Source organism: Danio rerio, chromosome 9, assembly GCF_052040795.2.
Source record: "Danio rerio strain M-AB ecotype USA chromosome 9, GRCz13ab, whole genome shotgun sequence".
NCBI lineage: Eukaryota > Metazoa > Chordata > Actinopteri > Cypriniformes > Danionidae > Danio > Danio rerio.
The window spans coordinates 43,377,699-43,403,029 of record NC_141029.1 but is presented as its reverse complement, the minus strand read 5'-3'; the positions used below and the strand labels follow the sequence as shown (position 1 = coordinate 43,403,029).

The 25,331-nt window shown below is 35.5% G+C and overlaps 1 protein-coding gene across 5 annotated transcripts in view; it reads right to left on the bottom strand.

Moving 5' to 3' along the window:
* The window catches only part of spegb (striated muscle enriched protein kinase b), a 164,317-nt gene extending 139,725 nt beyond the window's left edge, over positions 1–24,592 (bottom strand). For 3 of the 5 annotated variants that reach the window (XM_087268254.1, XM_087268253.1, XM_087268255.1), the window contains exon 1: positions 24,515–24,592. Coding sequence is in view for 1 of the 5 variants with exons in the window: in XM_087268248.1 (XP_087124374.1) it covers positions 18,462–18,888 (427 nt within the window). In the remaining 4 variants the exon portion in view is untranslated. Of the gene's footprint in view, positions 1–18,461; positions 19,552–24,514 lie in introns of those variants that run through there. The other 2 variants (XR_015499785.1, XM_087268248.1) reach the window with 1 other exon arrangement.
* Between the last annotated feature and the right edge of the window lie 739 nt (positions 24,593–25,331).

The following is a 25,331-nucleotide window of genomic DNA, read 5'->3' as shown; positions in this document are numbered from 1 at the left end:
TTTATTATGATCTATGCAAACGCACTGCATAGAAAAAGACTTTGCAATATATGTTCAAATAAAGCTATTCAATTCATCTGGTGAAACTATATTCATATCACAAAATACATGGCATATTGCAACAAAGCAAAATATCACAATGTCAGATTTTTCAATATTGCGCAGCCCTAACAACTACTGGTAAAATCTAGTTTATTATCTAATAATATTCCTACGATATAAGACCCTGGACCACAAAACCAGTTAAAAGTGTCCTGATTTGGAAATATAGATTTATACAACAGAAATTTATAAAACTGAATAAATAAGCTTACCATTGATGTTTGGTTTGTTACCAGCAAATACACCAGCTCAGACAGTGGCCTATTGCGGATTAATTTCATTGGCTGACACTGCTATGACGATCACGTCAGCCCGAACTTCACACATGCCCTCTGTCAAGCATTGACGCTGGAGCCCCGTGTGAATGGAGCGTAAGCTGCACTATTAATAATGTTCAAATCTGTGTTTGAATAATGCAAAAATCAAGAAAGAGATTTAGGGCCCTATCATACACCTGGTGCAATAAGGCGCAAAACGTTTTTTCAAGACATGTTGCTAGTTTCCAACACAACCCTAATTTTAAATAGCAAATCCATGTGCACCACTTTGTAGACTCATGGGTATTCTGGTCTGGAAAAGAGGTGTGTTAAGGAGCATTGTTGGTGCGTTGCTATTTTGAGGAAATAAATAGACTGTATGATAGACCAGTTGAAAGCAGGCCTGAAATCCAGCGCAGAGCACGTCAGTTGTGCGCATTGCTTAAACATTGCTTAATACAGAAATATCTTTACAAATAAAAAAGAATTAAAGGATTAAAATGATCCAAAAATTATAATTTTTTACATAAATATAAAAACCAGTGGTTGGCCATTATCGGCGTTAACGTGCTGTGTTAATGCAAGACTTTAATGGGGCGATAAAAAAATAATCGCCGTTAATCTATTCTCAAAGTTGAGTGGCGAGCTAGGTCTATTTTACGCAAGTTATGATGACTTTCACCTTGATATTTTAGCGCAGATGTATACCTGGCCAAATTGCACTGTAGGTGGCAAGAACGAGTTTTCAAATCTGTGTGTATTCCTACTGTGAAATTACCACATCAAACATGACGTGCTAACATGGACGCAGTTCATTAGAGTGAATCTGATTAACGTTATAACATCTTACTAGGCACCTGTGGCGTGCATGTGTTCAAGTAAAACATACTAATAAAATGCTTTTTAACCTGGTGCTTTTTAAAATGAATGACAGTGAATGAAAGTCGCAACACCCCCCTTACCACCCGCGTCCTCAGTAATGTCCGCGACACCTCCCTCACCATGCGCGTCCTCAGATATATTCGCGCATAGGCGACAAAATAGAGAGGGCAGCGTCAGCGACACCTCCATCAGCACCTGCATGTCTTCAGTTATATCCGGACTTAGGGCGACAGAATAGAGGTCTGCGACACCCGTGCGTCCTCAGTTATTTCCGCACATAGGGCGGCAGAATAGAGAGAGCAGCGTCGGCGACGTCTCCCTTCCTCCCTCCCTCAGCATCCGCGCGTCCTCAGTTATATCTGCGCATAGAATAGAATAGAGGTCCGCAACACCTCACTTCATTTTCATAACCGGTCACTTTCGTTTTCACATATTGGGGTTGAGGGCGGCATGATCGTCCTCTGCCTAGAGCGGCAGTTCAGCTTGCTCCGGCCCTCGACACAACTTACTACACTTACATGGACATCTGTAATCTAGTTATTTGCCTTAATAGACAATAATATAAATGAGGTGTATACGTGAAATGCTTTCATGTACGAGTTTCCTGTAATTTTGGGTGACTTTAACTGCAGTTCGGCAGTTTCACATTCACTCATGAACATTTCATTCATGCACCCGAGACAAACTGGGGTATTAGACGCAAATAAGGAGTAAGTACTGGTGAGAGTGTTATGGAATTTAATAACACACGGCAAATCGAAAGAAAAAAACCTTCACATTTCATGATATGTGTGTTTGGTCCTTTACTGACAGCCGCATGTGTGGATCTAATCGGAAAATATGCCAAAAAGTCCTACATGATGGTAGTTTGATCGCAGTGTTTACTTTAATAATTACACTAATATCTGCATACTCCACATGCCTTAATTCCATTTCTGTTTAGTTCAGTTATGACTTTAGCCGGATTAAGGTAATCAAAAAAATCACTGTTTTATGCTTATGTAGGCCTACAGTTCGAAATTCATGTTTAACTGAATAAACGGTAAACACAAGTACATCTTATTGAACAATTCATTTTCATCACCAATTATCATAGCAGAATAGTTTCTTAAGCAGTTTGTGATGAATTTTGGAAACAGGAGATGAGCCCCTAGTCTAATGCGCCACCTGGCTTGAAACTAAAAATAAATATGGGTTGTACAAATTTTAATGTTTTATTTATACATTTAGTGTTATCAGAAACATTAGTAACAGTGAAATTTTTACAGCACAAAATATTTAAAATTAAAAAAATTTTCAGCTGATTATTTCTTCATTTTATTTTTAATAAAATTACAGGTTCTAAGTTTTGTTTGGTAAAACCAAAAGTACTTACATTTATTGCAAAAACGAACTGCAAAGCAAATTACAATTGCAAATTACCTTTTTTGCTGATCTAAAAAATGGTATGATCCGTGACTAAAAAAACAATGTATAATCAAACGGTGAGATTTGTGATCCGTTACACCACTAACCAATACTGCTGTATGTATATTTGGATCTTGTCAAAAATATATCTGTGCATAAGACTGGTGTTGTGCTGCAGGGACACATTTTCTAATTCCACACATACAGCTTCAGACTTTTTTTTTTTTTTTGCATGAAGTATCATCGAGATACAGACAATCACTGGAGAAAAAAAAAAGTGTGGGTGGGTTAGCCAGGCAATCAGACAGCCTCTCCTGTATGACCTCTGCAGATCCCACTGCAATAAGAGGCTTGATGGCTGCGGTATATTCTGAAGAAGAAAAAAAAAAAACAGCCTGACTGTACTCAGGAATTCCATGCGTCTATAAAGAGCTCTCTGAGCAACAGGTGAAGCTACGTATAGCAGCGACACATGTTTCTAAGGATGCATGTTGTTCTGAAGTCTCCTCACTTCATCTGGTATGTTTCCTCATTGCTATTACTTTACAAGAGTAATACAGCAATGCACGGCTATCTCTTGTTTGAATGGCTACACAAAATTGTGATTAAAAAAAATACAAGTTTGCTATGGTTGTTTGTATGAGGGCACGCAGGCTGGTAAAGTTTTTGTTTATATGAATTAGATTTGAGTAAAGCAAATTTACATACTGTTGCTTATGTCTTTGTGAATGTAAACAAATGAGGCAAAAAATAAATAAAACTCATGACGTGCATCAGAATATTGGATCGATATTGCTTCTTAACATCTTTAACGCTTAAGCTAGGGTCCGAATTTTTCTATGATTTATCATTCAGAATATACATTAATTAGTTTTGTAAATTATTGATAATGCACTGAATTTTAACTGGCAAAAATACAAAAAAAAAGTCATCTAACAAAAATTAAGAAAAAAATAATTTTCGACTGAAAAAAGAAAGAAATCTGAGCCCAAAAAGGCTATGCTATAACTAAGTGAATACTTACAGTATGACAAATGCGTGTAAATGTCTATTTTTAAATGATGGAAGTCAAATGTTTCAAGTAAGTATTACCATTTACCAGTATGAGAGAATTTCTAAAAACATTTGTAAGCAAAATAAGGCAAAGTCTATTTAGGTTAGTTGATGACACAGAAAATTGTTCTTTTATTCCAATTTTAAGTCCAAATTAGGCAATGTCCGTCCAGATTGTGTAAGTATAAGATTAAGGAGAGATATATTATCACAACCATATAGATTTAGATGATAAATCTTTGAATCTTCTTACATTTTTTTCTTTCTTTCTTCCTAAACACAACATCCCATCTTGAGGGATTTTCTTTTATCTCCCCGATCTGAATGAAGTTAATATTCATGGCCATTATAACTCTCCCTGTATACACAGTGCTGACAGAAAAACTTACTTGAAATTTAAATTGCTGCATTGTTGCTTCAGAATAAGTGATCAGAATGATTTTCACATGAATTTGTATTAAATATAAAATAACTTATTAAGAACTATTTGTGTAACCAACAAGCGGCAACCTCCCGCTCTCTCTCAGGAAGCCAATACGGAAGTAACTAAAACTGCAATTCATCCGAAATTCCGCTAGTCCTGGCCGCTCCTGGCTCCAAAACAGAGCAAATTTTAATTGAGCCCACTGTTAGAATGGCCAACTTTACAGCAGAAAAAAAGGTGTTTATAGCCTGGTACAAAAAAAGATTTTGGTTAATACAGCTAATATTACCCTTCATGACAACTGTGAGGGGGGGGAATTTTTTTAGAACTCATCCGTTTCCTTTATATTAAGTTATATTAAGTTTGCATAATTAAGGGCGTGGCCACTTGAGTGACAGCTAGGTCTCGTTGGTCGCCGTCACGTCACCTCAGCTGAATCCTGCAGATTAGCCACTGAACTCGGTGTATTTATTGTATTTCTGTGTTGTTTTATATGGCTTTACACAGTCAACTGCCTTTTGGACTTGTTTCCTACACTTATTTGATGGAATGTCATGCTGAGTGCACTTAATTGTGCTCACAAACCATTCACGTGGCCTCCGTTTCCCATGTGAGTAAAGTTACATACTTATATACCATCTCTATACATGTATTCGTTTTATTTAAGATAATTTATCTTTTTTATTTATATTTAGAGCTGTAATGCACTCCAGAATCTGACAGATTGATTAGCTGTAGGCTCTAGAACCGTCATCTGAAGTGTTGTCATACAGTGTTATGCTGGATTTCATCAATAGTCTTACATTAACTAACACAGACTATATCTGAAGTGTTTGGAAGTAATTTGCATTTTCCTCCTGTTGAAAAACGTCATAAGAACAATGTTTAGTGGCTCATAAAGTGGCTGATAAAGTATTAAGCGTTTTTTCCAAAGTAAAGTGTGTCTGAACCAGGTCCATGCAAACTGTCAGCAGGTGTCTGTAGCTCCGCCCACTCTCCACCTCTTTGCCCTTGTTTGGTATCCCACCGTGGGTGTGATGACGCGCGAACAAAATGGCGACGGTTGGCCGCGCCTACTTGTGGCTTCTTTTGCGCTCTTTAGAAACCTATGGGTGACGTCACGGACACTATGTCCATATATTTTACAGTCTATGGTAACCAAGTATGTGTTTTATGGCCTTACTTTCTTCTTAAACTTGAACAAGTAAGCAGTAGAAAGAAGCACAAATGTACACAAATCAATATACAAACATCCCAAAGCCCTTAAAATCACTCTAACATCTAAGAGTTGATATGAATTATACAGAGAAAATCTTAAAATGACAAGAAAATACCATCTAAAGTTTTCTAAAGACACTGGGCTTCCCAATCTTTTTGCTTAATGTTGAAAATAATCACAAAAGTGTATAAAGGTCATTTTACCAGTTAACGCAGAATATGTCAGATTGCCAATAACACATTCAAAGAGGAAAAACAAAGCAAAATTCAGATTCATGACCGGTCAAGCTACAATCTTTAATGCTTACTGTGTGTTTTGCAAATTTGTCGATTTTTTTAAATGCTCAAACAGTAACATTACACACTATTTTATCGCTTTAGTTAAACCTTTGCTATTTGAAAATCAAAATCTTTTTGATTTGTATTTAATTACATAACACAGTGCTACTGGAAAGATATGCTGAACATATTATTGGCCCTAATTCACGAAGCAATTAAAATGCACAACCCTCCTCTTTGTTTAAAACAAAGCACCAGACTTCTCTTTTACAGCTTACAAAGCAAGACAAAGCAACACTTGTAAAAAGTATCACTAAATTAGTAGTTTTCTGTATGTTGTTATTTATGTTTTTATTTTTCCCTGTTAATTATGCTTTTGAATTGCATCATGGGACCTTGATCTTTCTTGATCTTTTATTAACATTTTTAACAGTTTAGGTGATATATTGTCTGACTTGGTGTTGTATAATACTCTACAAATTCTTGTTATAAACTGCCAGTACATTTTCTGCTGTTTTACAGAGTATCTCTATGTATTATTTCTTAATTTAACTACATTACTATTATTTACTACATTACTTCTTATTAAATTCCATTTACTATTACTATTATTAAAAAAGTTCACCACGTTATTTCAAACTACTAAATTTCAATAAAAGTCAGCTTGTTAAATTGAACTTTCAGCATCAAAAGAAAACAGAGCTGAGATCAACATCCCATAATGCAATTCACAACCCAAAATAAAGAAAAACACTTGAAATCACAAAATATGAAAACTTAAATTACCAGATATTTTATTCAGATGGAAAATATTTATGTCAGATCTGTTTTTCTTTTTTCAACATAGCAAAGTGTTCCCAAAAATATATACTTACACAGTACATCACCTTTAAACCTATTTCTGATATCATTAAATCACCACAAACCCTCATGTCCAGCAATCTACCCCTGCAACAACACCTATCACTTTCATTTCCAAACATTGTCAACCCAGCGGAGAACAAGAGCACAGTCTGGAAATGTATCATGAATTTCGATTGGTTTTAGAGAGAAAAAGAAAAACACAAAGATGATTCAATCTGAACCAAACCAAACGTGTGGCCACCCTTAAAAATCCTCGATCTTTCTTACATCATAAACCTTGGAAAACATGCCAGTGCAAAAAGGTCCAGACTGAAATACCGCAGGTTATGAAAATGCAAGAGGTTTCAAGCCAAAATGTGGGGTGTTTATAAAGCTATTTCTTGCACTTTTAAAACATTGGTGAGTCAGATGCTTTTATTCTGGAGCCATTTTAGATGTTCAACACCCTAGCATAACTATTGCCCTCAAAGCTGTATACCGAAGGATTAGGTAAGGCATTTGGTGCCATGCTGTAACTGCTCTAATATAGTTTAAAATCAATACACATAACAGCTTGAGCATGTTATGTTTTATCACATCATTACCGGAGCTCTAAGGTCATGCCACATCTCTGCTACAAGTCAGCATGGAAACAGATTATACAGGCCATTATTATAACTTTAATTACATGGAGGATGAAAGCTCGGTGCAACAAAGGCATCATTTTGAGGATTCAGTCAAAGAATAAAAATCAATGATGATTGAGACACTGGTATAAACAACTACAACAAACAACAAAAACAATCCTAAGTTTACTTCATTCTATATGTAGCATACAGTTGAAGTCAGAACTAATAGCCCTCCTGAATTATTAGCCCCCTTGTATATTTTTTTCCCAATTTCTGTTTAATGGAAAGATTTTTGGAAATACATGGAAAGTATATAATAATATAATATAATATAATATAATTTAATTTAATTTAATTTAATTTAATTTAATATAATATAATATAATATAATATAATATAATATAATATAATATAATATAATATAATTTAATATAATATAATATAATATAATATAATATAATATAATATAATATAATATCATATAATTATATGGCGCAGTAGGTATTGCTGTCGCCTCACAGCAAGAAGGTCGCTGGTTCAAGCCTCAACTTGCTCAGTTGGCATTTCTGTGTGGAGTTTGCATGTTCTCCCCGCATTCGCGTGGGCTTCCTCCGGGTGCTTCGATTTCCCCCACAGTCCAAAGACATGCGTTATAGGTGAATTGGGTAATGTGTATTGTTGTTTCCCAGTGATGGGTTTCAGCTGGAAGGGCATCCGCTATGCAAAACATGTGCTGGATAAGTTGGCGGTTCATTCCACTGTGGCAACCCCGAAATGACAAAAAAAAATGAATAATATAATATAATATAATATAACATAATAGAATATAATATAATATGAAAACATTATAGCAATAAAATTAACTATATTATTGATCAACAAAAAAAATGACAACATTTATTTAATCAAATTATAAATGAAACAGAAAAGGAGTTTTTCATACAGCAACAACTGAAAGCACCAAGCTCCAAAAAATAAAAATACACTAAATACTCACAAAATCTGTCTGTGATGAACTTCTTCAAAAGTGCATATACAGCTTTATTCAGAGATTACGGCAACAAAAAGCTTCAACGTTGGAACGCAAAAAGAAAAAGTGCAACAGCAGTGGTTTTTTAAAACCACCCACACACTAAAGGCCAATGAGAACCTAAGCACAAAGTAAACAAGATGCTTTTAAGTAAATTAAAATCAGTGGATCATCGTTAAGTGTTGATGTAGACGCAGTTAAAAAGAAAAGGATAACTGTCTCCAAGTGCAAAGGAAATGGGTTTTCTAGCGATGCAGAATGTCGCCAGTGGCAGATTGGAAAAAAAACAATATCGTTTCAGTGCAGCAGCTCACCAGAATCACTAAAGAGAACAGAATAAATGCATATTAACTCACTTTATTCCAATGCGCTGAATTAGTCTTTTGCATTCAGTATTGATTCATTTCCACCTACAAGCGATGCAAAAAAACAACCTCTCAGCTGGACAAAAAAAAAAAAAAAGGCTGCTGAAAATAAATGACTGAAGGAGGCACAGCTCTGAGCTTTGTTAGTGTCAAAATGAGAGTGCATATATGTTTTTCAGTATGCATAACGTCTTTTTACACAAATATTAATAATAATCAACTACATGAGGACTGTCGTTACTCCCCCCACCCCACGACCCCAATCCTCTTTTCAAATGGTGAAATTGCAATTTGACCTGCCACAAAAGAACAAAACGATATTCTAGTGATTTTGCATGAGTCATATGTGCTCCTGACAAAATTAATAACTGCGTCAGTCTGAAAGAGTCCATTAGTCAGAAAAAAGATGGAAGAGAAAAATCTTTAAAGTCCGAGCAGTTTATCTGGGATTATAATTTCCATTTGGTCACAAATATAATTGACGTTTGACGCCATTCATTACACACTTTACTGAGTGTTTGTGTGGACAGTTTGACCTCAGGAGCCAATGGAAAGTTGTGCATCGCCAACAGAGTGCTATCTTCTTTCAGGGCAATTATTGCTAAGTGTGTGGGTTGAAGCCAAAACTGTCTTCTTTACTGCTCAACCATTCCCCCAAATGCAAACTCAAATGTTTTGAGATTTATATAAAGTTTTTGCATTAAGAAAAACACTACTTTATCTTTAATTACAGCAATTTGGGTAGCATATTTATTAGCGTACAAGAATTCCACATTTTATTAAGCTAATAACTTTTTGAAAACAACATTTTTTTAAACTCTTCGTGAAAACAAAATATGGGCCATGTGAGAAACATTAAGATCATAGTGCTGTAGACTTTAGATACATTCACACATTCAGTACTCTACTCTCTGTACATCATTTCTCATCATTCTTCCACCCCAGCAGTCTGAAACATCTACAGTATATTAGAAATAGCACTGCTTAAAGCACAGAGCAATTACAGGTGAAATGTTCCCTGAAGAGACAGAGACAGCAGGCACTTATTTGCTGAGCATGAATATAAGAGCCCTCGTTTTGAATGTCAGCTGAATCAGGCTAGAAAATACACAAGCGGTTGCATGTTTACAAATTTAAGGTCTAGGGGTGGGTTGGTCCAATAGGGATTACATCATCCTCTATGTTTATCTAAGTGAAGTTTATTTATAAACTAATTTCGAGAGGATCACGTGCTTATGATTTATCACGGCCAGTCTCGCATTTGCTAATCACTATCTTTCAATCATATGAGCCCTAAGCTACTATAAATAGCCACAGTTTTCAGTTCACTTTATCTTCGTTTGGAAGAAACCCCCCTCCTCCCCTATTCTCCTCCTTTATTTGTGATTGGGCGGCACGGCGGCCCAGTGGTTAGCACTGCGAGCCCCACAGCAAGAACACTGCCGGCCCTGGTTCCACAGGACCGGTGGGTGTTTCTGTGAGGAGTTTGTATGTCCTCCCCGTGTCCGCGTGGGTTTTCCCCGGGTTCTCCGGTTTCCTCCCACCATCCAAAGACATTCAACATGCATAACAATCAAGCTTGTCTAATCCCTTGTGTTCCCTTAGTTACCGTGGCAGGGGAGTTCTGAGATCCACCGAGCTCAGGCTCCCCTTTTGCTCTGCCAACGGGAGGAAGCCCCGGGCTCGAGGAGCCCTTGAGCTCGGGGCTCTCTCCCGGGACAGCATGCCAAACAAGCTTTTGTAAATCATCAGCTAAGTGTGAACTCTTGAAGTGTATTTGAATTAAAGCTGCATTAAATGTCTTATTTTTAAACATAGATGAACAGAAAAGTGATTAAAACCTGTCATTAACCATTCACGTTTACATTCATTTTGATTGCCTTATGGTGAGTTCCCCAGAATAGCAGTGAAGGTAAGCTTCTCTTAAAAAAAGCTTCTTCTCCGCAGTAGGGGTGTATGATACTGGGAAAATTTGACAATATGATTTTTTTTTCTCTGCGAATTTCTCCAGATTACTTAAATATCTCTATTGGGAAAGTCATTAATTTAGATTGACTGGAATGGTATATATTTATATTACTTATTATATACACATAATAAACAAACAACTGTCATAAATAAACACAATAGAACGAATATTAAACAATTAAACAGTGTTTTATGGTTTTCTGGGGTGAGTCTAACAGTATTTGGGTACAGAAGTAGAGTCATCAAATAAATATGACCTTGTGTAGTCTTCATCATATAAATTCTTCAAAACAATTATTCTTTATGCACCAACAAAATGCTTTAAACTCTCTTAAAATGCTCACAAAGTCACAGGACATAAAACACATGCAGATGATAGACTTTTACTCCATTATAGTTTAATTCTGCAGTGTCTCCACAAATCTCATGTGTTTTTGTTTGTGGTTTGTGGTCTATAATTCTAACTAAACATTGCATATCATGTTATGTGACTATTGCGGATGCACACTTTGCAATATTGATGCAGATGAAATTATATATTGTGCAGCCCCGCTGTGTTGGGTATAAGTGTTGAAATATTTATTAATTATTTAATAAATTGAATGAAAAAAAAATGGAAAGCATATCATATCGTTGGCAAAAGTTATTTAGATCACAGAATATTTTGTTTAAGTCAAATGTCAAAAATTACTGAGAACAATTCATCCATGAAGAACAATTAACTTCCATGAAATCTTTCCATTTCACCAAAATGTTGTACATTTGATTATTTTCATTGTAAAGAAAAGATTTGCTAATAAAAAATGCCAAACTCCTATATTAGAACCTCAATCAGATTTGCTGAAATTTCTAATTCAAATTTTCTTATTTCAAATCATTATAACAGTACAAATTGCAAAATATATAACCCAGGATCATAAGAAATACAAAACATACAACACATTGCTCTGGGTACGTTTTGTTGCACATTTCAGATGACAACTCCACTAGAGAGCGCGGTCTACATTTCACAAATCTTAAATGCGTTACTTAGGGTATATTTTGCTATACTTTCAAATACACATCCTTTTTGTTCATGTAGTCATGTAGCCAGCTACACCAAAGTCCCTTTAGGGCAAGTAATTTCAATCAGCGTCCATCTTTGAAACACCTCTCGGGCAGTATGCTCAGGCACTCTGTCTGAATGGGGAATCATTAAATTTCCCAAAAATGCTTGTCAAACTTACCACTGAATTTCATATTATGAATAGGAATCCCCAATAAAGTTAAATAACATCTGGGCCTTTAGCTTAATTTCTAAACATCCAAATCACACAAAATCTGCAGAAACTCACGTCTGGTCTGAGCCCCTCCCTCAGAGTATAATCAGACTATAGCAATCGATGATTGGCTTCTGTACTAGAAGGCGGTCTTCATTCGCCATATAGAGATCAATGTTTGGCTCTTGTACTAGTAGGTGGGGCTTTTATTCACCATATTGACCGTTACACTTTTCCCCATTCAAAAAGAAACAAGTCTTTGGGAGTTTTTTGTTTGTCCGTGCCACCATTCCCATTGTGTGACATCAGATTGTGCACCACAATTTTTATTGGTTTGAAGACGACTGTACAAATGGCTGACATAAACAAAATACTTCTGCTAATAACTGTGCTAACGAGGTTTGTAACATATATACGGATACACAGACAGTTATAGCACTTCATTTCAGAAAAGTGGCGACAGAATACAGCCAACCAGAACTGCTAATAACCCATTTTGAGGCTGTTGATTGGCCAACAGGACTTCACGGTTGGAAATAAACTGCCATCTGTTACTTTGACAGGATAGCACTTCATAGGGTATTTTTGCATTTTCATGTGAATTTTTATTATTTTTTTAACCATGCAGGTGAGGATGAGTTATAAAAATAAAGTTACAAGTACACAAAGTTTTAAAAAATACCCGTGTGGACATTTTGAAACTGAAACTGCATATTGAATAGGAGGTGTCGTTTTATTGAGGCAAACTAACAGCTGGAAGGTTTTCAATTGCCAAGGCTTTAACTTGATGTCATCAGAGCAAATTTTGTATGACAATTGTTTTTTTTTTAATAGATTAACTTTTATGTATTAATTATTCACATTACTAATGACAATGTGAGCTAACAAAGAATCAATTTCAAATTTAGGATTGCTTTAAAGTTAGCTTGCGTTTAGTGTAAATTAAATCCCAGTTCAAATTGATAGTTTAAATGCAACAAATAATAACGGTAGCATAAATCTTAGTCCCTACTAGCGCAACCCATCTTAAAACACTTGCTTGCTATGTCTAAACACAATAATAACTTGTCAATGTCAACTTTGTCACTTGTCTTGCAGTCTAAATCAGCAAAGACTCTCAGACAATAAAGACTATTTCAAAGCCAGCTATTTTAGAAATTTACCACAGTAAACCATGCAAAAACATTTCTCTGCCTCTCATTCAAACAGACTCTAATTGAATAAGGTCTAGGCAGAACTCCTGCGCTGAAGGCCTATATATAGCTGTGATGTCTTCCTGTGTAACCGGAGAATGAGTGGCCTATTAACATCACAAAAATCTGAAGCCTGGCACATTCCACTGTCCGAAATAACCAGAAGGGTAGAGATGGTCCTTCAGCCCAAGACAAATACAGATACATTGAAAGACAGCAAAGTGTAATAAGTGGAAGAACGGGAGAAATAAAAGCAGGGATACAAAAAAAACCTTTGAATATTAGAATTAGTTTGAATGACAAAGTAATATATAGAATATATAGTCAATATAGACTCCAGAATGATCAATGGGGGAAATTAAGGATAACAGTGGGTGTATCAGGTAGAAAAACAGGCATTTTGAAGAAAAAGCAAAAGAGAAAGACACACTGTACGGCATTTAGCTGAGTGACAAGACAGGTGTAAACTCCAAAAGCTGCCTAGAGGATTGACACATGCATCATGACTACAGACGTCACAAACTCTAGATCCTTGCGGCTCAACTGATTTTGACTCAGGATTTGAAATCAAGAAGATGTTTATTCGGCATTAAGAATTGTTTAGTTTTTAGCAAAAATGCACAAATCAGACAGAAAAATATTAATGCTACTATGAACTGCTTAGTCAGCCTACACTGTAAAAAAAAAATAAAATAAATAAATAAATAAATAAACAAATAAATAAATAAATAAATAGGTGTCTTTTCTAGTCATCTCAACTTAGTACTGTCCTCTATGGTTTTCGAATCTGATAGGCTGACAGCCGTGCAATATTTTGCAATATCAGATCTCATACAGCCTTCTCACACTGTATTACTCCGACCACATAGAGTGACAGCAGATCAATAAACTCACAACAGTATGACAAATTTTGCTGTATATAATATGCTTTTGAGGCTTTTTAGGCGAGAATGTTTTAAGAGTTCACACTTAGCTGATGATTGATAATAAGGCTAGTTTGGCGTGCTGTCCTGGGAGAGAGCCCTGAGCTTATAAGATCCTCAAGCCCTGGGCTCCCTCCCGTTGCAAGCTGAGAGGGGAGTTTGAGCTCAGGTAGATCTCGATGATCACCCCTCTTGCTTATTGTAGCTAAGTGTCAGATATGGATGTTGAAGATGTACTCAGAGTTTAGCTAAAATATTCTGGATTAATTGTTTAGAGTGCTTGTTTTTGAACTGTGGGAGGAAACCGGAGGACTTGGGGAAAACCCACGAGAACACGGGGAGAACTAGCAACTCCGCACAGAAATGCCGTCTGGTTTGGAAAGAAATTAAACCAGGGGCATTCTTGCTGTGAGGCAACAGCGCTAATCGCTGACCACCGTGACGCCCGTTTGAAAGGAGGGAAAGTAGGGTTGGGTGGGGGGGTTTCTTCAAGACGAAGATATTGAGATGAGAAAAGCCTGGTTATTTATTGTGATTTAAGGATCGTCTGATAGGATAATCAGTCATTAGCTAAAGTCAGAACAGCTGTGAACAATCATAAGCACGTGATCCTCTCGAAATTTGTTTATAAATAAACTTCACTTAGATTGCAACTATGCAACGCTATCCACAAGATGGCAACAGAGACAGCATAATAAGCCCTTAGAGGAGGAAAAACCCAGCGTAATTAATTAAACTACATCTGATCAAATCTTTATTAAACAGGTAAATGACCAAGTCAATCTCTCTCTGCTGTATTTATACTATAGTAATTGTAGTGTACTGAGTGTAAGATGGGATTTACATATCAGGAATATATGTATTTTGTGCTGGCCACTCTTTGTATTACCCTGAGTTACTTTTTGGTTGGCCATCTGTTTGATTCCAATGTGTCTTGTGTTTTCGCTACTGCAGACTAGTTCACTACTAAAGACTAGTTCAGACTAGTTCAGTAAATAGAAAGAAAAATGTCCGCATTTTTTTTTCTTAAATCACTAACACAACAGTAATCTAGTAGTGTTTAGTGCTTTTTTCTGGGTTATTTATTGTGATCTCCCAATTGCAACAGTGAAATACTGGGAATTCTCTCTAGACTGATAAGCCTTATAATCTTAAAATGCGAGCAAAATCGCCTGTTTTGTCATCACTTTAGACACTACGCTAGAGAATCATTCAACACTAGCTCTAAAGTGACGTTGGTGAATGAGTAACAGTTTTTGCTGTTCTGACGTCAGCTGCAGATGTGAATGAATGGTGGAAGAAAGTAGTTCCTCTCACAAAAGAATTTTGAGACTATCTATGTTTGATTTTCTTTATTATATACACGATTATGCAGTCGAACTGCTGTATAAAGCAATATCACATTCGTAGCATTTTGATATGGCTGTATATCATCACTGGTGGGACACTAAGCGCACGCCTCTCACCAGAGCCAATATACAACCATATTGCACTTCTACTCATGTGGTATTGCTCATATATTATATTATAAACTCAAAATGCTGCCATATATCAACTCAAATTTAGATAAAAAAAATAATTAAATCTACAAACAAGATCACTGGATTACAAGTTTATTTAAAAAATTAAGCATTATCATACCCAAATTAGGAGTGAAACAGCCTAGAATTATTTATAGTGTAACTTTGCACAATTTTATGGTTACCGTCTCTTACTTTGCCGCACTATTAGAACAGACCACGGGTCTATAACAAAACATTCAAGCCAATACACCCAAATTTCATGACAAATCAAAATATAAGTTCTACATGCTGTGTACAAAATAACTTCTTCACAGGCCACTGAAGTACCATTCAGAAACCCTGGAAAAATTGGCACACTTAAGCTAAACAAAACCCAGTGGTATATGTAACAATCTCAGAAGACCACTTCATGTAAAAGGTGCCAATCATGAATGCTAAAAACAATAAACATACCAGTTTTGCATTTATGCTACAGTTACGGTGTAAAAGTGAAAGTTTGACCTGGCTAAATAAAACACCTAATCTATTTCTGTTGATGGAGTGCAAATGAGAAACCCAGAGCCATAAATGATACCCTGTATTGCTGACAGTTTGGTGATCAATGCTAGTGGCATCAGTGAAACCATAACACTGGGAGAGTTATGGGCTCTGACGTGGCCATTTCTGCACTGTGAAGGGTAACAAGGAGACAAAGCCAATACATAAAAACCTACCTGAAGCCGGACAGTTCTCCTCAACCCAAAAATCCAAACCAATGAATGACTTCTGAACAGTTAAAAAAATATACACATTTTCCTTTCAAACCATGAGGAAACCAATTGCAACAAACCAAGTTCAAAAACTAATCCAAATGAGTACTGTGAACAATCCATTTGAGTAAACGAAGCAATTTGAGCAAAGTAAACCCAATAAAAGTAGAGAACACAAATCAACTGATTACTAAAAAACCCAATAAGTTAAGGCAACTCAAACCGTTAAAGGAAACCGATTGCAACAAATCAGTTAAATGTTCAAAAACTAATCCTAATGAGTACTGTGACCTTAATCTATTTCAGTAAACGAAGCAAAATGAGCAAAGTAAACCCAATAAATGAAGAGAACTTAAACCAACTGAGTACTAAAAAACGCAATAAGTTAAGGCAACTCAACCCGTTTGAGGAAACCGATTGCAACAAATCATTTGAGTTAAAAAAACTAATCTATGAGTACTGTAGGTATTTAATGAACTCATTACATTCAACACTGGAGTTCAAAACTCTTTTTAAATGAGTAGAAATAACTTTCAGTCAATTTTGAGTTAACTACAATTATTTCATTTGATAAAGTTGACTGTCGGGTTTCACAGTGAATGTTATATTTGCATTGCACTTTTGCAAATTTGTTCACAATCACACTTGGATATGCATAAAACTTAACTTGTCAGTTTTATCAGTTGTTTAAATCAGAGCAAATATTACAAGCATTGCTCTGAACACTCTTGACCAACATAAAGTCTTTAATTTAAACTGCAATAATAAACATGCCATGAAGATCAGTGAGGTTTATTTCTATCCAAAAATCACTTGGATACTAGATCAAACTTTCCATCCGAGAGCAAAAACATAAATATCAAGACATCAAATGTCATATTTAGCAGAGAAATATTGACAACTTTTTTCTTTTTAGCCAAATTGTCCTGCTCCATTTTTCAAATCAACAGATTCCTCACAAAGGCATATTTCACTATACAATACTAATCAGACATTTTAGCCTGTAAAACAACTTCTGCTACATTTCTGTCCTGCAAAAGATCGCATAGGCTTTGCTTTTGCATTTCACCAAAGTGCTTATTTAAAACCTTCAGAGGAGAAGATGAAGCACGCTGACTTCGGGGGCGGTAATTTTGCAGCTCTACTTTAGGACGGGTGAGCAGTTTGTCTCAGCCCATCAGCTGCCCCCATCATTCCACCCACAGCCACCAAACAGGTCCTTGAGGTAACGGCCCCATCCCCAAGTAAATGGAGAGGCGGCGACTTCACTATATTTTCCATAATTGGATTAACCAGCATTTTGTGAGACATCTGAGGGATGTTGTTATTGCTTCAGCGAATTATCACATATCACATGTTAGTGAGCGAGAATGTTTGCCTTACACCTTTTTCTCTGAGGTCTAAACTCGATAATTAGCCACACAAGCTAGCCTGGTAACAGAGCACGTTCCTGCAGAAAAAAAGGTCCCGTGAAATTAAAATAAAACATTTTAGATGTTAGTTTCAGTCTGTTAGTTTTAAAAATATCTATTGGCTAGTGTGCTCCAAAAATTAGTGTTTAGAAAATGTTAAACTGATATAAACATCCAAAGCTCGCAGTTTGTCACTTCCGCCTAAATCGATCAATGATTTATTTTTCACGTCACCTCATAACTTCAGTTTCTCATCAAATCTCGACCAATCAAATGCTCTCTAGAATCTTACATGCTCCGCCCCCTTCAAGACGCTTCTCTACTCCATGTTCCAACCTCTCTTGATATATCAGTTGAGATTACATCAAACACTGAATAAAAATTGCACAATTCAAAACACTTCACGGGACCTTTAAAGGTATAGCTCACCCAAAACTGAAAATTCAGTCATTATTTACTCACCCGTTACTTGTTTCAAACCTTTATAAGTTTAGAAAGACTGAAAAATGTTCAAAACCTGTAACCATTGACTTCCATAATAGTTGTTTTTCTTACTATAGAAGTTACAAGTTTCGAGCATTCTTCAGAGTATTTTCTTTTGTATTCAACAGAAGTAACTCGAAAATGTCCGAAACCACGTGAGGGTGTGTAAACTGAGTAAATTTTTCATTTTTGGGGTAAAATTTCCTTTAGATTCTCTAAACCAGGGGTGTACAAACTCTGTCCTGGAAGGCCAGTCTCCTGAAGAGTGTAGCTCCAACCATAATCAAACACTAGCTTTGTATTGATCTTAAAGACACTGCTTAGCATGTTCAGGTGTGGTTGATTAGCGTTGGAGCAAAACTCTGCAGGACACTGGCCCTCTAGGACCGAGTTTGCCCACCCCTGCTCTAAACGAAATGTTAAACTGTTTGATTTAATTACAGTAGCTACATTTGTAGTTACCTTCACCCAAATCCAATACAGCTAGGACTGCACTGCTTCTGGCTTCTCCAAGATGGTTGGTGGCGATGCAGGTATAAAGGCCGGCATCACTGGGTTTACAGTCCCTGATCCACAGGCCTCCATATTCCTGGTTGTCCATGTTGACCAGGTCATCGTTGTGGTACCAGTACAAAGTAGGCTGTGGGTCTCCAGCCACGGCCACTTTCAAACGGATATCGCAGCCAGTACCCACCGCAGCGTTCCTCATCTTCCGGATGAACACTGGAGGAGTTGGAGTTGGGTAGACGGATGCGGAGGGATCTGGGACGACCTGCTCAGAACTAACTTTTGCCCGTTTCGATGGTATCCTGGGGCTTGGAGGAGCCATTCGTCCAGCTTCTTCATCAGCACCCTTCTTCAGGGTCATCTGTACCTCAGCCTTCCTCATGATCCAGTGGAGAGCTTTGATATAAACTGTTGCACGGTAAACTGATTAAAGCTTCAGATGTATCTCTAAAGCACAATTAACCGTCCATAAATAAAATAACGTTTCATAATTTGGTGTTTTGATGTGGTAAACATATTCCAAACACTCGAGCAGATGTCCCGAAACACAAAACTAAGTCAAACACAATACTTACATATCAAATGACTTTTTTGAAGAGTGAAAACCTTTTGAAAGGCCTTCATGCATGTCAAAATGTCAAAATTTTGGAGTGCAGAAGTTTCACTACATCACGAATGTTGTGGAATATGTTTCCCACATCCTTGAGATGTCAAATTAGAGAAACAGAAGACAAAATGGTTAATCTTTGTCCAATTAGGTGAACGAAGCTTGCGCATGTACTCCTGGCTAGATGGTATTTTTAGAGCGAGTCCCGGAGGATCATATTGCATTAGCAGCTACCCCTGCTGCCTTTTGAAAGATTTGGCCTCAGCTTTTCACCCTCAGACTTGAATCCCACAGTTCTTGGATCTAAAGGAAAATAAAATTGACTGCCGACTCCTTCAGGTAATTACTCAAGTGCAGAATCTCCAACTCTGTGGTTTCCAACTCTGTGCCTGCGGTGCCCAGACTTTCGTCCCCTTGCCCTCCAAGTCAAGCTGTCTCACTCTCGATAGCCCCCTCCACTCGCTAGTCCCCCCGGGGAGGTGACAGACAAGTCCCACTAAGTCATCAAGGAACAGCTGTACCCTGATAGGTCAAATTTTTTGGACAGCCCGGATGCTTTGGCCCAGCCCCTCATCTTTTCCCTTGGCACTTACAGCCAATCACAAGCTCCATAAAGTGTGACACAGGGGGCCTGGTGAGGAGGAGTTGGAAATAAAGCTCTGATTCATGTGTCAAAGATAGCTGCTGAGTAAGAATCAACATGGTCACCAGCATCAGTTTCGGATTTAGCAGAGTAACTCCTCAATAAAAGACAATTCAGCACTTAAACTTCAAGCCAACGTTTATAGATTTTATATGCAGATATAGAAGCACTGGGTTTACAGTCTCTGATCAACAAGCCTCTGTATTTCTGGTTGTCCATGTAGATCAGTTCACTATTTTAATACATTGGAAATGTACTTAAATAGTATTTCAATGTCAAGCAATAAGAAAAGAGTTAAAACTTGTGCTTTGTTTAATATTTTCAATAGTATCTGAATGCAGACTTGGATTTACAAGCTGAGACTGCATATCTGAAACATGCAATATCAGACACAATGCACTCAATGGAGCTAGTGACGTCATTGTGAGTGGTAGAGTTAGGGGTGTGCATTAAAAGCACTGCATGCAGCTCACCTTCCAACTGCACCAAGACTGTATTCAAACCCCTCTCAATATTTTAATATAATATCTATTTCATTTTCATGTGTCCTCTCATTTTTGTTTCTTCTTTAGTTTTCCTTCTCGTTATTTTACTTTAAATTTAATTCTTAACTCCCTTATTGTAAAAAAGTAACCTCTGTTTCTGCTTGTTTCTGCATCGTCATTGTTTTATTGTTATTGCAATAAAACTAATTATATAAAAATCACTGTGGTACCACGCCCACTGCTCATCACTAATGGTAATAGTTAGCAGTATTAATAACGTCATATATACTCATATATAACACAGTATAACTCATATATAACACAGTCCAAATAACACCATCAAACAATATCACTAGGAACCCTTACCATTCTAGAACCAGTTAATACGCCTATTGGGAAAATTTGTTTTTGCTAAAAAAAAAACAAAACAACAACAACTAAAAACTATAAATATAGGGCTCTATTCCTCGAAAATACTGTGAACAGTCTTTTTGATAATTTAAAATGGGAAAATATATGGACCATACAACAAATGTTTTCCTTACTAATAAGGTAAAGGAATTATCTTTTAAATTATTACATAACATTTACCCTGTCAAAAACTTCTTAAAAAAAGATTTCCACCAAAAGATTTCCAAATTGCTCCTTTTGTCAGAATGACACTGAAACTCTTCCTCACTTATTTTGGTCATGCAACCATGTGTTCCAATTTTGGCAAGATGTTAATATATTTAACTCTAATATTATTTCACAGAACTTTTCTGTTACTTAAAAAAAAAAATTATATATATATATATATATATATATATATATATATATATATATATATATATATATATATATATATATATATATATATATATATATAATTATATATTTTTTTATTATTATAATTTTTTTACTAATGTTAACATCTGCTTTATAATAAACCTTATTCTTTTTAAGCAGATTCTACACTCATAAATGTAAATTTTCAAATTGCAAGCCTGCTTTTATAGCATTTATACAAGAGATTAAACATTACTTACAATTCCAGATCCGATATGTATAATCTATTAAATCTCTAAATTAATGTTATCATACTATTTTGCCCTTTTAACTCTCAATTTCTTTTCTATCCACAGACCAGATGACCTATTGATATCTCTAATTTTTGTTCAATTTCTGTTGTTTTTATCCTATTGTTTATCTGTTTTTTTCATTCTTTATTGGTACCATTATAAATAATCTAATGATTATTTTTGTAAATGATGTGTACCAAATGTATCATTCTGTTATACAATTAATATTTTATAATATATAAATATAAACGAGCATCAAACAAAAGTGCTGCTACGCAACACAGACTGCCATCTGTTGGAGATCTTGTAAACATGCAATTCTAGAGACATTTACAGTTAGATTGTTAAGAAAACAACATGGAATATTCATTAACTGTTGTTGAGGATTTTTATGATATATTAAATTCTATGAATTTTATATACATTACAGTACATTATGTATCAGTTAAAGTTATATTTTTTAATCATTAAAATCATGCAATGCACTTCAATTACTATCGGGTTTGTTTAACCTTCCAAATGACCACCACAGACAAAGTCAAATAGTTCAGACTGCGGACCGAGTCACTGGTACAACACTCCCCACTATCCAGGAACTGTACTTATCCAGAGCAAGCAGAAGGGTTGCCAAAATTACTCTGGACCCCTCACACCCAGCACATTGCCTCTGAACTTTTACCTTCTGGTCGACACTAAGGAGCACAGTGCACCAGAACAGCCTGACACAGAAACAGTTTCTTTCCTTAGGCAATCCATCTCATGAACACTTTATGATAGCAATTGTGAAACAAACATCAATAGTTTTTATACGCATATTTATTCAACATACTTTACATGCCAATTTGCACATAGCAGCCGCACATATAACAATTTATATAGTAATATATCTGTACATACACTTGTCAATTTGTATATTTGTAGTCACTATTTACTTTTTTTTCCTTTAAATGTATTTATTATCTGTTTTTTTATCCTGTTTGTCTCATTCTGTTGCACTGTAGAAACGAAACACGAAAACAAATTCCTCGTATGTGTGAACACCTGCAATAAAGCTCTTTCTGATGCTGATTCTATGCTCATTTGAGTTTAAAACCAATTTAATATAATTTAAATAAATTTTAATTATACTGAACTCAAATCAATTAAACAATTCACTTAATAACATACTCAATGAATCCACAAAATCAAAATAAAAGTAAAATAAAATCACACACACACACACACACACACACACACACACACACACACACACACACACACACACACACACACACACACACACACACACACACACACACACACACACACACACACACACACACACACACACACACACACACACACACACCTGACGTCAGAATTACTAGCCCCAGTGGATTTTTTTATTTATTTTTTTTCCAAGTGATGTTTAACAGAGCAACTTTCGCAGTATGTTTGATAATTTTTTTTCATCTGGAGAAAGTCTTATTTGTTTTATTTTAGTTAGAATAAAAGCAGTTTTTTTTTATAAAAAATTTTAAGGTCAAAATGATTAGCCCCTTTAAGCTATATATTTTTCGATAGTCTACAGAACAAAGCATCGTTATACAATACCTTGCCTAATTACCCTGTCCTGCCTAGTTAACCTAGTTAAGCCTTTAAAATGTCACTTCAAGCTGTCTAGAAGTGACTTGAAAAATATCTAGTAAAATATTATTTTTTTTCATCATGGCAAAGATAAAAGAAATCAGTTATTAGAAATGAGTTATTTAAACTACTGTGTTTAGAAATGTGTTGAAAAAAAAAACTCGCCTTTAAACAGAAATTGGGGGCAAAAAATATACAGGGGGGCTAATAATTCTGACTTCAACTGTAGCTTAAAGGGGGTAATAATATGAAACAATATTAATTTTTGTTAATTTGGCTTTGGTATCGACTAAATCTAGTGTATATGCACAAATCTATCTAATCTAATGACATTAGATTAGATTTGTAATGTAAGAGTAATGTAATGTAATTAAGACTAATCTAATGTATATGCACAAATTAGTATATTGACTAATTTAATGTATGTGCACAAATATTTTACTGTAAAGCAAACTACAGAACATATTTAATTAAAAATATATATTAATTTCTAAATAATTAAATGGTGTTTAATTGTTGAATATTTAACTAGATTATTTCAATGTGTGTCCCAAAAACAAGCTAGTAATAATTCAATGAAACGACGTTGCATCCAATCAATCCAATGATGCAGTCATGGATATTTAGACATTTAGATATTTTAAAAAGTTATTGCTTGCAAATTACTACAATAATAAGATTTAATACTACAATAATAACAATTATGTTATATTTAAACAATTATATATATATATATATATATATATATATATATATATATATATATATATATATATATATATATATATATATAATTAGTTATAATTTTGGCTTTGTTACTAATTAATCTAATGTATATGACCAAATATAACATTATAAAGCAACTTGTAGAACACACTCATTTAACTGGTTAAATTATGAGATTCATCGAATAATCAATTGAATGTGTTGAGTAACTGAACGGTTGTTTAGATTATCTGTGTCCCAAAAACAAGTTCATAATTCAATCAAAAAAAGCATCCAACCTGTGCAATGATACCACAGCTATGGATATTTAGATTAAGTGTATAAATAGTACAATCTGAAAAAACAGGCTTCATGAACATTTCATCTACAATTGGTTCCAATAGGAATAGCACCCACAAACCACCAGCTCTCGTGTACATTCAACAGATGTACATTAAGACCCCTAGTTTTAAATTAAGAAAGCGCACAAGTAAAAGGACTCCAGCGGGTTGAATTTCATGCCAGGCATGTGTGTATGTGTGTGTGTTCCCTTCTCTCTGGAACCCCCTTTGAAAGGAAAATCCTTTCTGCAGTTTGTCCTGCAGGACCCGGTTGTCATAGAAACAGCATCGCTCTCTGGACTGCTGAATTGAGAGCAAACGTGTGGATGGTGCACAGGTCTCTGAGTGAGTGGGAGGGAAAAGGGGAGGCAGATACAACACTTTACTATTCTAACACAATAGGAGAGATAGCAGATGTTTCAACAGTGTTTCGGGGGCTGAGATGACTGGAAAAGGAATGGATGAAAAACAGGTACAGAGACGCCGGCAACAGGAATGATGAGGTTGATGGACAACAATGAATATAAGAGTTTCACTTACGTGTGGTCGAGTCTCACTTAAAGCTGGAGGCAGAGCGCTGTGGTGCTGTGATGAGAAGAGCGTCTGGTGAATGTGTGTGTAAAACATCGCCCCCTGCAGGCGGAAACCTTACCCTGATAATTAGGGTGTTTCCTCGGTGATGTCACTGAGGATTGAAGCTGCCCACTTGTTGTGATCATCACATTTTAATTTTCGGCTAGGAAAAAAGTGATAATGTCATGCACTGAATCAGCTACACAAGGAAAATTGGTTATATGTAGGAAATGCGCTGCATTATTCATTCAAATGTATTCAGTAAACAAATGTATTAATAAATATACTGACAATAAACTAACAAAAAGGTTTGGGAAAAAATATTGAGGATAGCAGGATTTGGGAGAGAGATTTTTTTTTCCTAATTGTACATATACACTGTTAATGATTTGTGTAAATTAAACTATTTAACTGTAATATGAACTGAATTTTACTGTAGGACATGTATATCATGCATCAATGCATCAAAGTTGCATTGTGAAAATGACTATATATTTTACAGAAAATATGCAACTCAGTAAATACAAACACACAGGGTTTCTGTAGGTTTTACCAAGTTAAATGCAAGACTTTAAGACATTTTTAAAAGCATTATGAATGGAATTTTAGACTCATAAAGGGCTAAACACTAAGGAATTTGGCCCAGATGGAAAAGATTTTTATTTGCCCCATAACTTTTAAAAAAATTAAATACATCTAATAATACAATTATATATTAATAATAAAAAATAAATATTTGAGATATTTCTTATCAAAATATTTTAAATTTGGTGTAAAAGCAAGC